Source organism: Neodiprion fabricii, chromosome 4, assembly GCF_021155785.1.
Source record: "Neodiprion fabricii isolate iyNeoFabr1 chromosome 4, iyNeoFabr1.1, whole genome shotgun sequence".
Lineage (NCBI taxonomy): Eukaryota > Metazoa > Arthropoda > Insecta > Hymenoptera > Diprionidae > Neodiprion > Neodiprion fabricii.
In genome coordinates, this window is record NC_060242.1 from 24,910,705 (window position 1) to 24,927,413 (window position 16,709).

At 38.2% G+C, this 16,709-nt stretch overlaps 1 protein-coding gene across 5 annotated transcripts in view; it reads right to left on the reverse strand.

Moving 5' to 3' along the window:
* LOC124179875 (Down syndrome cell adhesion molecule-like protein Dscam2) overlaps window positions 1–16,709 on the reverse strand; it is a 180,701-nt gene that overhangs the window by 110,833 nt on the left and 53,159 nt on the right. For all 5 annotated transcript variants that reach the window (XR_006870164.1, XM_046564723.1, XM_046564720.1 and 2 more), the window contains exon 3: window positions 2,753–2,836. Coding sequence is in view for 4 of the 5 variants with exons in the window: in XM_046564723.1 (XP_046420679.1) it covers window positions 2,753–2,792 (40 nt within the window). In the remaining variant the exon portion in view is untranslated. The remainder of the gene's footprint in view (window positions 1–2,752; window positions 2,837–16,709) is intronic.

The window sequence follows — 16,709 nt, forward strand, 5'->3', positions numbered from 1 at the left end:
CTTTCTCTCTCACTCTCTCGTTGCCTCCTATTTTGTAATCCCTGAAGCCGATTGGAGCGACGGCTTCGAGCTGAAGGGGTGCGGGGGGGGTGGGGGGAGGAGGGAGGGAGGTGGAGGCTGATAGGATTGGGAAAATCAGGAACAATTCCTTGGTACGTTGCCAGCAGTAGCAATCGCGAAAATTTCCTCGATTGGCCTAATCATCGGAGAAGGGACTTGAGGAATTTTGTATTCCCAAATCTCTCGAATAACTGGATGCTGCATCCAGACAGTTGCCGATGTACGTTCACTGCATACGATACACAAGTACAACGAAAGTCTAGCTGTAGAATTGTTCATAGCCAGGGAAGCTAACAAAAACTTTTTCGATAATTGTTTAATCTCAAAGATAAACGAGTTCTCCAAATTTATTGTATGTATTGTTCAAACTGGATATTTTGGAGCGTTAGCAGTCTGCATTAAGAAAGTTCGTAAGTTGCATAAAAATTCAATATTTTTATTGATTTTATAACGACATAATCGCACGAACGAATCAATTTAAATGAAATTCGGAACATCGGTTTGCCTTTACTCAACTCAGAACTGTAAATATTTTCAATATGATCAACTGACCATCAGCCGTTCGCGTGTTATTTGCAAAAATGATAATTGTCGAGCCCAAGATTTTAGTTTTCTCAAATAACAGGGGCAGTCAAAACATTTTCTCTGCTTCATACTGAATTTCATCCTAGAAACAGTCGAACCGTGTAATTTTCCAATTAGTTGCAGTAACGGCGTCAATATCATCGGCACGCAACGGTATTTCGTTTTCATCCGAAGCCGCAGATATTCGACCGAATGCTATTAGTCTTATTAACCCTCCCTATTACCCGCCTCTACACCACGCAATGCACCTCCCGCTATCCCATCGTTGCCAATTTTGCTAGTGTATCCAAAATCGAACTTGGCAACTGTCCATTTCCGGCTTATACACGGCGACTGAATGTTCACCGCATCTACCGGTCGGCTACCGTTCAAAGCGGCTGTTTACTTCTGCTCTTCGATATGATGAACCTTTTTATTAGTCGATTTCGTTGACTGGCCATTTGTATAATAGGCACACTGTAACAAATATGATGTTAAAATTCGCCAGTGTGCAGACTACTATAGAACAATTTTCATGATCAATTCGGAAACCTTGGCATCGGATAGTGTTTGATTGACATCGCATGACCCGAAATTGACATGAGATAGTGTTAAACAGTCATCGGATATTATTAAACCGATATCGGATAGTAGCCATTAACATCACAGATAGTGTTAAATTGACACGAAATTATAGGCCGCAGAAGCTCACACCGACATATTTTCTTACGCTGTGATTTACCCGATGGTGCGAAAAGATTTGAAAAGTATAAAACTTAGGTATCGCCAGACGTTGTAGATGAAACACTGGACCTAATCACGTGACGACGACGATGTTCGTGTTGATAGTAGAAAAGCAATTATGTTAAATTAATGTTTGTCCTCGGGTGTTTCGGATCGCAATACTGACGTCAATGAGTCGGCCGGTTCGAGAGGCGTCGGTAAATAGAAGCGTCTGTCCCTTAACCCTCGAGGGTGAGGCCAGAGGAGTCGGGGTGTTCAGTTCAAGGCGAACCGGTTCGATGGCTGTAATCTGGCCCCATGAATCCACCGCTGTTTGCATTCTAATTGTAAGTATGTACGTCGAGCCGATATAGTTCGGACCGAGGGCTGCGTTTACACCAGCCGGCACTATCCGATAGCTTTGGGACATGATCATCGACGTCTATAAATCGATGGATTCACATTTGATGTGGCGAAACAGTCAGGGTGGCTCCTAGTCCGGGTTATCGCGGCATTTGCTATTCTGCGCAAATAAATCCGAAAGCTCGGCATTTCCACGCCTGTCTTCTCACCGAATAACGAAACGCGGTAATTGATTAAATATTTTCAATTACTTACACGGTAAAAATACGCCTCGGGCAACGGATGTTTGTTGATTAATTAACGCGCAGTCAGTTACCCCGGGGAAAAGTTCGTCGAGATTTAAATTCGGTGCATCGGATCTTCGTCGCGTACCCCGAATATGTGTACCTACGTGATAATTGATCTGAACTTTTGACAATTTTGGGGATTTTGTTTAAATTTCAGAAATTTTTGAGACTTTATTGTGTGTTTTCAGAAATTCTGAAAGCTCAGTTGAATTACAATCAAATATTTTGTAAGCTTAAAAAATCCTCTCGATTTTGCTGGATTTGAAAAAATTTTCAAAAACTTAAAACGCATCAAAGGCTTTTAAAATATTTTGAGAACTCTAGTTTTTGAACCTTACCAAAATCTTACGACATCTGTTGCACAAATTTGAGCTTTTGAATCCCATTTAAAATCTGTTAAAATGCTATTCATATCGTGGTTCCTGAAATTATGAGAAATAATTGAATTTGCATGTAATATTTATAAAACCCCTGCAAGAATGATGCCGTTCAGTTAATTATTGTTCTCACGACATGTGGTGCAAACTACTTTCCGAAGTTTACAGTGTACCATTAACTGACATCAAAGTGAATTGATACTTCCTGTATTCTGGAACTTCCTATCCTGCTAATTGCAGGATTACTGTATCAAACTCTCGGTAAAGTCGTCATGCGTCGGTTTATGCGTCACTGCATTCAAATTGCTATATTTACATCCAGAAGTGCTTGTAAATCAGAAATGGCCCTTATAATCTAACGTTGATTTGTGTCCTTACCTGACAGTAAAAGAAGAAAAGGCAGCAGATCAAACTCCATGCCAGTAGTCCAGACTCTATGTTCAACACATGCCTAGAAGTCTCCTGTAACCAAAAACCAAAAAGTTACGTTCAGTGTGATTCCCTTAAAGTTCAAGTTCCCAGCTTCCGAACAAAAGTAGTTTCTGATACACATATTTATTCTACTATATTTTCGCGGCTTACTTTACGACATTTGCTCGTTTCCATAAACTGCGAACTGCCTACTCAATTCTGTTTTGTTTTACGGTCCTATTTTTCTCATCACAGCAGCCACTCCGACCAAAGTCGGAGTAATCAGGGCACGAATTTTAGTCTCTAACAAGCGTCTAAAACCACGTTTATTTTAAGCAGTGGATACGTGTAGCCGGGCACTGCAAGAGAACTAGTTCGGCAATAATGGACAGTGGGAATAATATCGGGTAGGTTCTACTAATAGCTGGTCCTGGCTGAGCTGCCAGACATTTTACTGCGAATAATGGAGCATAAAATAAACGGAATTGAGTATAATCCTTTCCGTGCAGGGTCTCGTTAAATTCAATATCACAGAAAACCCGATTTTTAGTTCAAAATTAGCAGTAAATTACACATCCACATGAAGTAATTTCCTAGAATCCAACCTCAGAAATATAAAATCCGACGTAATTAATGGAACCCGTATTACGAACAAAAAGCGTAAGAATTAAAGAAATGTTCAAACTTCGATGAATATTGATCGTCGTAATTTTACCGAGTTGCTGTGATTTCAAAGTTGTGTTTAAAAATGGGAACTACAACATGGCGAGTTTCATATACAGTCAACGAAGATTCAAATTTTAGTACAAGAACACAATATTCTTATAACTTCGCATTCATCTTTGCCGTTACAATGCGATATTTTTTATCACTCGCTGCTTGAGTAGCAATCAGTACTGTCTTTTATTCTTACGACTAGAATAATGAAAAATTTCGCCTTATACCAATTGGTCATAAAAACATCGTATGCCACTTGCTCCGAACCCAAAAACCTTTGGTTTCTGCCCTCTCGAACTTACATGTCTGGAACACAACTCTCCTGTAATCAAATACTTGCCAACGTATACCAGTCACAGTTCTATTCAGCGTGAAAGTACTTTTTTAATATGTACAGAGGGCCGGTTTCCAGTTTCTTTTAACTCCGGTCGCTCTGCTGGAGAAATTTCCTTGTCTAAGAAGGCAGCTGGTAGCATTTAATGAGTCAGACGCGCTTGGTGAGCATATTGAGTCTTGTACCAAAAAGTTATATACCTGCAGCGTCGTTGAGTGAGCCTGTCGCTGGTTTTTTCTCTTGCGTTGGAGCCGTCTTGGGAAAAAGAATAGATGTGTCGCGGGATGAGCGTAAACGTACATCCGACGTTCCGCGAAATTGTTGAAGGGGTGTGCAGACCTGGCAACAGTTCGCTTTGTTCAGAGATGGAACAAATTTGAAATGCTTTGTCGCGACGGAAGCGGCAGCTCGTGCCTGTAGTGAAGAGCACCTGTTTGGCCAAGCCTCATTATCGCTGCATTTTAGATCTCGTGCCGTTTCTAGGTTTTAACACTAAAACCCCACTTCAGCCGTTTGGAGCACCCCTTAGCCAGTTTCGACGCCTCGTCGGTACTAAAATTCTCTAATCGGCTCGTCGAATGACGAAAAGACTACGAGATTACATTCTCGCACGTTTCTGGATCCGTACACCTGGACTATTATTACAAAGATAAAGCGTTTGTTTCTTCCTTCTTATTGTCACTAATCTCGAAAACTGCTGGACCGATTTCCGTAAAGCTTTAACCGAAGCTTTTGTACTGTATCTAAAGTCTCATTATAGATAATAAGGTAAGTGTACCAGTTATTGACACGTTTAGACCCAATTATTGACCCTTTTATTCTCCAAAATTATAAATTGACGGTACAAATTGTGAATTTCTGGGTTACCAAAGCCAATTGTTAGAGGGTTACTATAAATTTGCAGTAGAGGGCTGTAGAGGAACACTAAAAATTTATTTATTGGTGATTTTAGAAGTAAGGATCAAACAGATACAACCAACAAACGTTAATAATTCCCACAGGGTGAATAACTCGTACACTTACCTTATAATCTAAAGTTATCTTATCACATAGCCGAGAAACAAGAGATGGGACTGATTTACAATGATGATTACAAGTGGTGGGACGGATTTACAATTTACATTAGATGGCGGGAGATCAAAAGCTGTTCTCACGACCGAACTGGCGTGTCGAGGATAAAAAGCTGAAGAAGCTACATGGAAAAATAGTTTCGTTCCGATGATGAGCGTAAGCAGTTCAGAATTTAATATCCGAATGTCGCGGGTGAAACAGCGAATGAAGATACTAGTTTCGAATACTTAAGGCGGTTATCACGCAAGTGTAATGACGAGAGTGAGACTCGAAAACATTTTCCAGTCGTCGAAAGCACCTCGAGACTGCGCTTTCGTTATCGCCAACATTTGCCGCGTACGAGTCTCGCATGTATCGGAGCCCGGTATATTGTACTTGACGCCGGAAGCGCGCCAGGGGCCATTTTTCACAGCACGGACATCCGTTTCCGGTTGACAATCACCGCAAAATACAAACAAAAATTGAGGGGAAAAACTTGATGTGCTCTACACTTCGCATACATATATACCGCCGCAGGAAAAGATATCATTGCCCGCGGTGACACGGGAATGCACTTTATTTTACTGCATAAACCTTCACTGCGGGCGCTCAGCTTTTTTACTCTTATACCTATACACAACACAACTTGCAAGTCATGCGACCCGCGAATCTTTTGTTGATACGCCAGGTTATGTTCCTAGACAGTTTTCGTAATGCAAACCCTTTCGATTGATTTTTTTATAAAAAAAAAAAAAGTTATGCATAGGTACCATTTTTTCAGGATCCGGATTTTTAGGCATAGTTTATGGTTGTATTGGTTTTCCAATCTTTAAATATAGATCAGTGGAAATTTATCGATGTCAGTGAATAACCCCCAATTTTTCATAACTATTGACTGAAACTGACAAATAAAAAACAGAACATGCATGGGGAAGGTGGTATTTTAAAAAAATTCTTACCACCCAGTAATCACATTTAATAAAATGGACATGATCCTGGAAGCATTTTGTATAAGAGAATTAAACTCTCTACAAAACAGTCTAGTGAATTTTTGTTTTAAAATTGGTAGCTTAACGACTATATGACATGAGGTCATTTCCGAATAATCGCGGTATCGGACGGAGGCCGTCATTTTCTCGTACGGCATAGCTGAAAAGCGATTAAGGAAAATCAGGCGACAGAATGAGGAGGAACGGTACAGTAAGAGTTCCACAAGGTTTCGGGGTGAGTTTTGGTCTACGCCCCTGATAATTCCTTTCACCATCACGTTTTCTCATCTCCCGGCACCCCGTAACAAGCTCTGCCCTGTTCCCATCCTCCTCACCACTTTCTCCTTTTCTCTCTTCTAGTCCTTCTGCGCCTCGCCTCGCAGATTGAACCCCTATAGCTGCCAAGTTTTTCTCTCTCGCTCGCTTTTTCTGCCACTTGAATCTCTCCGCGGAATAAGAATCCCCTAACTTAAGTTTAATTCACCCGATTATCATACCGACTGAGCGAGTAAGCTTGGTTAAGGACAGATAAGCTGCCTGGAATGAGAGAATGAGAGAGAGAGAGAATTACGCCGCGAGCGCGAAAGGAGGTATAATAAATAAATGATGATCGCGCTCTGGAAAATCTCCGACACAAAGACTTTAATTAAACTCATTTACTTTTCCATACTCCATGTATATAATGTGCGTCTATTCCTACACGTTCTTTCACGGATTTGTATATTCACGGTTCGACATTCTGTGAATTTTTGCCGTATCATTCATTCTGAAAGTGAACAAATCGTTTTACTAATCTTCGATTATTCCGTATCTGAAATTCGTTGCCTCTTACAGCTTCACGAAAAATTTAGATGGCAAAAAATCTTGACTGAAATACGAAACCGGAGAAGAAAAATTGACATTCCAAGTGGTGTCGAATTCAAAATCTTTTGTTCCAATATTTTTCATGAAAACCAAATTTTTGTTTTCTTAAAAAGTTGTACAGTCTGAAATGAATCAATTTTTCAATAATTTTGGCAACACTGAAATTGATCTATAATTTGTTGGAAGGTTTCTGTCGGCAGATTTGTACATTGGAACTATTTCTGTCGACTTAAGTACTGTTGGACAAATCGCATTCTGTATGCACAGGTTGAAAACATGAATCATTGGATCAACTATATTTATTGAAATCTTTTTTGACATTTTTGCGCTCAGTCCATCAATACCTTGAGCTTCATCTTTAAGACTACCAATAACTCTCGGCACTTTAATATGACTACATGGATTTATAAAAATAGGCTTATCATTAAAGTTTGGCAATTTTAATATTTCTTTGTTAGATTTATCAATTTGTTGGCTAGTTTTTTTCCTATATTTCTAAAAAATTTGTTAATAGTATTTGCAATATCTTTTGTATTGTACACGATTTTGTCGTCATCCATAATACATTTAATTGCACCAGTTCTTTATTTTTTTTTTTTTTTTCTTTTCGAATTGTCTAACTTGTTTTTTGTATAATTCCGTAACTTCTGACTATCTTTGCTACATTTACTAACTTTTTCTTGTTCATAATTGTTTTTACCAGATTAGATGAATCCATTAAAGATTTTTTTGTACTTTTTATAATTGTATTTTAAGTTCAGATTGTGTTGAACTTTTTGCCTGATTTTATACAGTATTTCTTTAGTATTGCACGAAAAAATAATCTCTGGTGTAATCCAATCTTTGCGGGGATGAGATTTTCGTTTATTCACAGGTATATTCTTTATCGACTTGTTTAAAATGTTTTGTAGAGTAACATTCAGGTTGTCAGTGGCGAGTTCAAGATCATGTAAATTTAACACTCCGTTGTAAGATTGCTGCCTAGTTATTTTAATTAGTTTTTTCTAATCAAGAAGATTATTTGGGAGTCATTTTGTTTTTTTGTTAGTGTTATAATTGACGTCTATTGTTGCAAATAATGGGTAATGATCTGTGAAAGTATAAGTGATTTTCTAAGAATTGATGTCTAAGTAGGATTTGGCAGAAATGTTATTAGCACATTTCCTAATTCACGTAAATAGCATTAATTACATAACGAAATTAGAGTTATCGAACAGTGTGTGGGTATAAATTTATGCAAGTATGATGAATTTGGGAAGAAATAAATTGCAATACGTCTGATTAGAGCTAGTTAATGAGGAATATTGATGCGATTGGTGAAATCAGTGGAAAGCTGCGATAGTCACCGGTTTCCGTTTGCTTCTGGCTGCGTGTAAAGCTCGTTGGCTTGAGTTCAAGCCCAGATGTTGGCCTTTCGTTAAAGTGTTGTGACTGTTTCATAAAACGCAAAGCATCGAATCAATACGCTTTGATATCGGAGCTTTTCATTCCCAAGCGATGCAGCACTCACTGCACTCTATACGTACATACAAGCATCTACCTTCACGTTTTTCCCGAACCAGAGGCGAAGGGGAGAAAATCAGCAGACAAAAAATATTCTGTCTATTGATGAAATGTACGAGGTCTATTAACGAACGTAGAGCTGTCTAGATGGAATAGAAATCCGGCGATGCAAGATACAGATATTATATCGACAGATCTATCGACTACCTGCATGCAATGTGAAAATTTCAAACGCAGCCGCTTTTCACATTCAAATTTGTTGCTTTTTCTGGTTTTTAGTATTTTTCAGCCCACACGTTTAATCATGTATCAATCGACAAGTTGGTCTTTTCGGAAATTCAAAAAGTGATACAATTATCACATTTTTTTCCAACAAAACATAAATCATAGATTTTTTTCCCAACTGCTTTGCGTTACCGTGTTTTCTAATGTTATTATTTTTTAATCAAAAGACTGTTTTCTGTCAAACTCGCTGAAACATTTTTTTTTGTCAAACTCATCCTGGCATTATTGAATATCTAATTTTACAAAATTGCAACGATTATTGACTATGATCAATAAATAGAGGATTGAGTTGACTACTTAAAAAAATCTGTTGTAGCAATTTGGTAGAAAATAATCTTCCAAGTGAAACGAGTCTTACTGTAAGGTGAAATCGAACGAATCTGCTAGATTTTCAGTAATCCTGACGCGATGCAAATTGAAGCATTGATATCTGAGCTTTCGTTTATAATTCCTGTATTTTTTGTTCTTGTATTTTCAAGGAGATCTTCGTAGCTTACAAATGTACCGATTTGATAAATATTCAACGTACGGCTATTTTGTTATAAAATGAATAAAAATTATCGATCGCTGGTCAACCAGTCTCCTCAAAGAAGTTTGAGAGTGATCGATTTCCTTGAAAGGTGAAACGTCCCTAAAATCAATTCGTTTGACTACATTTCTCGCAAAAATTTTCGACAAATTTAAAGCGTTTTATTCGCAAGTATATTCTTGGAAAAGGGTGTGTGGGTGTCAGAAAATGAGAGGGGTTAGCGAATAACCGCGACAAGTAGGACGGCGTCGCCTGGATAAAGTTATGCATTATGATTCGCCCCGGCTCACCCCATCTAATGACGCACTTGTTGCACAGGTTTCCGGCAAAAGTATTGCCCGTCTTAGAGCATGTGCCGTTGAGACAGCGTTTCCGTTAGTTAGTAAGAAGGTGATCCATTGATTCATACTTTAAACTGCAATGCTATCCTGCAATTGCCTTCAAAGTGTCAAAGATCTTCGAATATCACAAAAAAGAAAAATACAAAATATAAAACGAGCTAATTCACAAGTAAATGAAAGAATCGCAATGAATTTTACAATTGGATTAATGTATTTTGACTCATTCTAAGTTGCTAGTACATTTTATTACTCGTTCGGGTTATCTTTTTATTCGTGGTTTTTTAACTTCATCGTAAATGGCCCTGACCAGATGTGGGACATTTAGGGTTAATGAACCAGAAATTTTTAATCGAGACTTATTGTTAGGAAGATGGAGAAAACTATTCAAGAAATCTATAGTAGTATAAACAACATCTCTACTATGTAACTAGTAGAAATGAATCCGAATAATGAAAGCAAATAATGATAGTAATAAACGGTAAAAGCATCAGAATAGACTTTTTCACAAATTAAATTTGTATCGTACATTTTTTTATTCTATTTCACTCTTATTCATCTCCATTATACAGCAGAAATATTGTTTTACTTGTGTTCACTATCGCTAGCAGAAAATAACGTTACTGCAAATTTTTCAAAATGTTAATTTTCGTTTTTTTTCAAATTTCGGATTCCGATTCAAAGGGTCTAGCCGATTTATTCTTAACCGTTTTCATTCTCGCGATTCACCTAGCTTGATGCTTGACGTTTCATCACGCTATAATTCATTGTAAGAGGATAACTCATGGTGGAAGCTCGATGGCTCTCCAAGAGCTAATTGACCGCTTCGAGAAGGTTTCGCATCAACGGCGTGAGGGGCTAATCTATTCTGATTTTGAGACTAATTTGACTTCCTCTAACTTCGTTGGTCTCGCCATCACTCCGTCACTTGTCGTATTAATTCAATTGACGGTTTCATATCCAGACTGAATTGCACTTAATATGTACATATATTCGCTCGACTTATCATAACCATACACTTCGATAAAAAGAGCTTGATCATTCATAGTTCCCAGATGACCAGTTTCGGTTTTAAAAACAACAGAAAAAACGTCTTCCAGAAACACAAATTTTAAAGAAAAGGGGATAATTACACGTTTGAATTGTTATAATTTGTTTTTGTAAAAAATTTTCTTTTAAATGTTTTACATATTTCTCATTTATTAATATTTGACCATTTGTGTTTCGTAGCGAATTTCTCAATTTCTTAACTTACGAGTGAATATCTTCAACATCTGGTTCACATAGGTAAAATATTTTTTTGCAAATTTCTTCGAGTCTTGTTTAGTTTAGAAAAATTCACATATCATGTCTCAATAGTCTAACAACAGTTGAATAAATTGTCACTGTTTTTTATATTTTATCTATCACAAATATTTCTACTTCTCAATCATTGAAATGGATGTGCGAATTCAAAGTATTACATTCTGGTAGCCAACCCTGCGCACCAATAGAGACACCATGGATCAGTGGATACTAAGACAAACTGCAAAGAAGTCTGTCTTATTTTTTTCTCATTCTATTTTTCTTATCGCTGAAAGGTGCAGTAGCCTGCCAGACCCCGAGTTTTTCTGCTAATATAGAAATATGAGTTGGGGCCAACGGGAAACCGGCGGTAGTATCAGTGGCTCGGAGCGTCAGAGATACAGAATGATGTATTGCGGCAGTTTCCACCCCCGTCATAACGCCCCGCGGTACCAGAAGCTGGCAGAGAAATTACAAATATCCAACTGTACGCTGATTAAAATTGATCGCTCTGCCAGGTAACGCACGAGACGTCCTCTTACTATCATCTAAGAAATGTACCATAAAAAACTCGACTGCGGTACATCGAATGTTGAATCTCATAATCAATTCTTTGAATCTGGAATCTTCTATCTACGTTTTTATTTAATCTATGTTTGACTCGAATTATCCTTTTCGATTTTTTCGCTGATTATTAATACCATTGTTTGGAATAAAATTATTCCTTGCGTTCGTGTTGGAAGTTTTTTTTTCTTATTAATCGTTTCAGCGATATAAAGTTTTGAATACAAACAAAATATTGACACGATGCGTAAGAAAAAAAAGTGATCATCGAAAATCTGGCCAAAACTTGTAAAATTGAAAGTCATTTTCGTGGCCAGTCTAAAATGTGCGCCAACAGAATTAAGTTTTTAAAGTTTTTTTTTGACCAACATTTCGATCTAACAATTCTGTAACTAATAATTTTCAAGAAGAGAAAAAACAAAATTTCAGTTTAAACAATATAACGAATAGCGATTGTGAAATAATTCAGCTAGGGAATTTTTATTGATGTAAAATTGAACTATTGCGACCCAAAGAGGTAAGCATTTTTTTCGTCTCAGAAGAATACATTCGAAGAAGTACGAAATTTCATGATCGAAAATGATGAATTATTAAAAACATACTGGTGATCAGAGTCATAAATATCGAATAGTTTAAATCGATGCAAACTTATCTGATTTACAATCTAACAAACGTTCTGGGAACAGTGTGCTTTATTTCGAATGACAAAACGAGATGATCAGGAATAAAATCGAATGGGGTGAGACTTATTTCAATGAAATTCCTGACATAATTAATCTTCGCAGTAGGTGACTTATGCTATCTATCGAGTTTAGACCTCTCTTTTTACAGCCGATTACTCAGCAGTGCCGTTATATCCGAATCTCTGTAGGAGATGATTCCTACTGCGAAACGACGTCTCGTTTAATTCCAGCTCCGCACTCGTTATTGGTGTCAGCGGTGGGATTTACGAGTTGATCGTGAGATTTGATGCGCGGGTGGATTCTTGCAGCACGCAACTTCCGGGTAAATGTAACCGCACCATGAAAAGGTGTGTACACCGAGAGATGCACCTGCAGATCACCTTGCCGTCATAGAGCGCGGATGACGTCATTGATGATGACGAGGGTGACGGCGATGTCATCCGGAACGTCACGCGTCGATCAATCGGAATTTTAAATCAACGGTCGCGGATATTTGCCGGAAAAGCTTTCAGGCTTTAAATTATTCATGGATTTTACCGAACGTTCCAGGCGGCCTGGACTTCTCGGTACAGAATCGAGGACATAGCGAAAAAACGGATTGCGGCTGTAAAATCGTATGAAACATTTACTCAAAACCGAAATATGCGACTTATCTATTTGGCTATTTCTCTGATGCTCGTGGAATTGATGTGTGAATTTCGAGAGGGGGTGGAATTGTCCGATAAATTTTCATTGGTTGTGCCTCGTATGTTACAATGTAAAAGGTTTTCTAGGTGTTATTTAACCGCAGTGTTGAACCCAAAAGAGTGTATCTATTTGAATTGAACGATTTTATGATGGTGCCACCTTAAGTTGAAGGTTTTTCGTGCTAATTGGTAGACGACAAACGTTTCCCATGCATGGAATTGCAACGGTTTAAAAATAATATTGCATTACTTCTGGTGTTTTTTTGTGTTAATTAAAGCTTTATAATAATAGATCACCGTAAAATTGAAGTTTTCTGAAATTAGGGGAAAGGCATTCGGTAAAGTCGTAAAACTTTCATTAAATGCCTACCCCGTAAAACGTTTCAACTTCAAGTAAAGTCTTTTAAAATCATGGAAACCTTTTATTGAAGCTGTGAAGTTCAATGAAGCCAACTGTAATTTTCTGGCGGTCGTATAAAGTCTTTAAAATCGTGTGAAGTCTAGTCTTGCACAATTTCGGAAATAGGAGTGAAAAGTTGAAAGGAATTAGTCCGCTCGTCAAAATCGTTCGCAGGGAAAAATTATCGTATTAAATAATACGTATCAACGGAGAAAAGTCAGCCTACGGCTAGCCTACTGTTCAAGCTAGAAAAAATACTCGACTTCGTTGTAAGAAAGAAAAATTCGCTACCTTCGGGTTTGGATATAATTAGAAGGATACAATTTTTGTAGCTTCTGGACTGTGGTGAACAAATAGCGTGACTTGTGAGCTTTTCTCTTCCGAGTGATAACTCGCGCATGAATACGCATGACGCGCAGAAGCACAGGTACGTGTAATACACGTGCGTTTATACATGTATATGTATACATATATATACATGCACCATAGCCGTGTGAATGAGGCATGCGAGGAATGAAACGGGGCCGGTTTGCTCGTCCTATACGTATATTTGCTTTTGACGTGAAGGCAGAGTGTCCAGAGAATGAAGATAAAATTTTCAATGGTGGCGCAACGTTGGCGGATGAAATTTGATTTAATACATTGTATATTCGTTATTTCCACGGTTCCTATTGTGATCTGTAGTATCTCTGCGTATAATATAGGTGTCGGTTAATCGTAGAAAATCTAAAATTCTCACTGCGAATTTTTGTCCCTCGCACGATTAGCTCTGTTAGATAATGTCAAAATATACTCCCAGAAACGCTTTTATGTTCCGAAAGCTTTTTGTAATAACAACGTTTTTATTCACTCGTCAGATCATCCCCTAAAGTGGTTCATCATATATGCTATGAAACGGTATAATTAATTACAACTTCCTACACGTATTTTGCATAAAAAATAGTATACCGAATTGCTTTCGTACATTCTCTCATGCCGAATATGAACCTGCGAATGTGGAACATTTTTTCCACCTCGCACTTTTAGCAAAAATTGGATGTGAAGAGGATGTCTAAAATGTTTTTTCGCGTATTTCACGTATGAAAAAACCTTATCAAAATAACTTCCTCCGGTCTACAATGCGGAATGCGATTAAATAAATCTGCCAAACTTAATAAAATCCTGGTGATGAAAAATTGTCCGAACCGTATGAAAAGATAAATCGACGAAAGATACCGCAATTGATAAACCAGATCAACTTCTACTACGAGAATCGAACTCTGAATGTTCTTCACCATGAATGTCAATGAAGTTATTTTCATATACGGATTTGTTAATGTTGCATCGGTACATGATTGCACGGAATATATATTTTTAGCAACGTAGCAATCTGGCTGAAAATGAACGATTTTTATGGACAGTGTTATATTTCCTTCTGTAATTACTACTTTATACGTTATATCCACTTATAGGTATACACACATTATTACACTTACCGCATACACATTTCAACGGTGGAATAGCTTTGGAGCCCATTGAATTATCGCCGTTAATTAGAACGTGGAAATTTTCATACACACGCCCATAAGTGGGCGGCGTGCGGAAGTTTTTAGAAATGGTAGATCACGACAGAGACTTCTCGTGAATGCTGCGCGGTAATAAAAAGGGATTCGGTTCGAAGCGTTTCAATGCAGCTCGATCTACGGAGGCAGTTTGAAATATTACCGGGAGCAGCCCTCTCGTTACTTCATACGAAGGGATATCCACCGGTTGGTTGGGAAAATTAGTTGCGTCCGAGATCATAACCGGGAAAAATGAGCTGATGAAAAGGCGTTCCGGATTATTCGAGGATCCATCCCCGTCATTACACGTTCCAATCAAATTCTCATCCGTATTTAATACCGTACCCGCACTAAGAGACATTCGCTTATATATTTTCCCAAACAGATTTTGCACACCGTCGCAAAGCCGCGATTTTTCCCGAGATTTACGATCATTTCTTCACCTTCGACAATGAAAGCTGACGTAGGAGTTATTAACGTTTTTAAAATTGAGACGTCTGTATGTATAAAAAGCGTACGAACTACGAAACCTGCCGATCTGTGATCCTAGACTTTTTCCTGCTTGCGAAAAATTTTGGACTCCCGAATTCTAAAAAAAATAACTCATCCGATCCAAACGAAATATGGAGTCTTAATTAACTCATTGTGCCGTGACAATATGTTAAAAATTTCGTCGCTCCGACTACCAAATGGAGCTCATATTAAGCCGATGAAAAACATTAATGTTCGCTGAACAATTGTTAACTGAGCTCCACCTTGAGTGACTCGGTGATGAATTCAAAAGACGAGAAACCATTACAAGTGAATTTAAATGACCTCTCGTGAATTTGCATGGCCTAAAACGATTTCACGTGATTTCAGCTGACTTCAAATGATATCCTTTGGTTTACAGTGAACTCGAATGACAATATAACAATTATCTACTTGACTTTGATCATGGTTTATGGTTGCTACTCACGGCATTTTAAATGTTGCCGTTTTAGTTGTCACTGTAAGTCTGTAGAAAGCTCAATACAACTTCAGACCAAATCTTAGTGGCCACATAAGGTAGGTTAGATGACGATGCCATTTATAAACTTTCGGCGAAAGTAGTGAAATTCCATTTCAATATTTATGAGGCCAATGATACCCGGATTAGATTTCATCAGTCTATAAGGGATGTTTCCTCAGTGGATAGCAGAAGCTCTTCACTAGTCTGGATGTATCTGACTAGTTACCCGCTGCCTCGTGCCTTACGCGTATGATACCTATAACGTAGATAGTCAGAAGAGGCGGATAAGGGCTCAATACTGACGTGGAACCCTTCACCAGTGAAACGAAAAAGGGATATATCGCTTAATTCCAGCGGAAAATTTCCGTCGATATAGAATCCCTCTAGGCTTATACAGCAGTTATGACGGATACATTGCGTAGACAATTATTCCGCCGTATTCGACGTTGCGAAAAAGGGTGCACCACAATGGACTAGACGTATTGAGGGATCCGGTATCGAGATATCGGAGAATGAACGTGTCTTCGTGTGCGTGTATAAACGTGAAGTTTTTCAGCGTGTGGGTATACGGCGTAGTCTGTGGAAGATTGCCCGACAACGCGGAACAACTTTTGTCAAATCAATCACTTCACTACGTCTCGCAATGTTGTATCTTTGATAGTCAGTCTTGAAACAGAGACGGAACAGGCATAGACGAATTCAACATTATCATCTCTGAGAATATGTATTTTATCTGGTGCCTGGTGTATGCCATGTCTGGTTCCTTCAGAAACATGATATTGACGGGCTTACACACATTCTCAGGGAAAGATACGGCCTGTTTATGTGAATGATAACACAGCTTAAGGAGGAATTTCTACTCCGCGTTACTCGGAAGTGGCTTTTGTACTCTGACTGAGTAAACAAATCCAGATGACGATGGTCCGATGGAATGGTTCAGCCATTTGTCGTTCGCCGAAAAATATGATTGACGTCTTTAGTGGTGGGTTGCGTCTATCCTCATTTCGAAATGGTAACGTTACCACCTAAATTCTGAATCCTGTAGCGTGTGCTTGATTTCATATCACAGAAGAATAAGAAATTAACATAAATAAACTACGAAACTGTATCTCATTCAGCAAAACTGAAGTAAGATTAGCTCTGGGACATTTTTAATCGGAGATGAT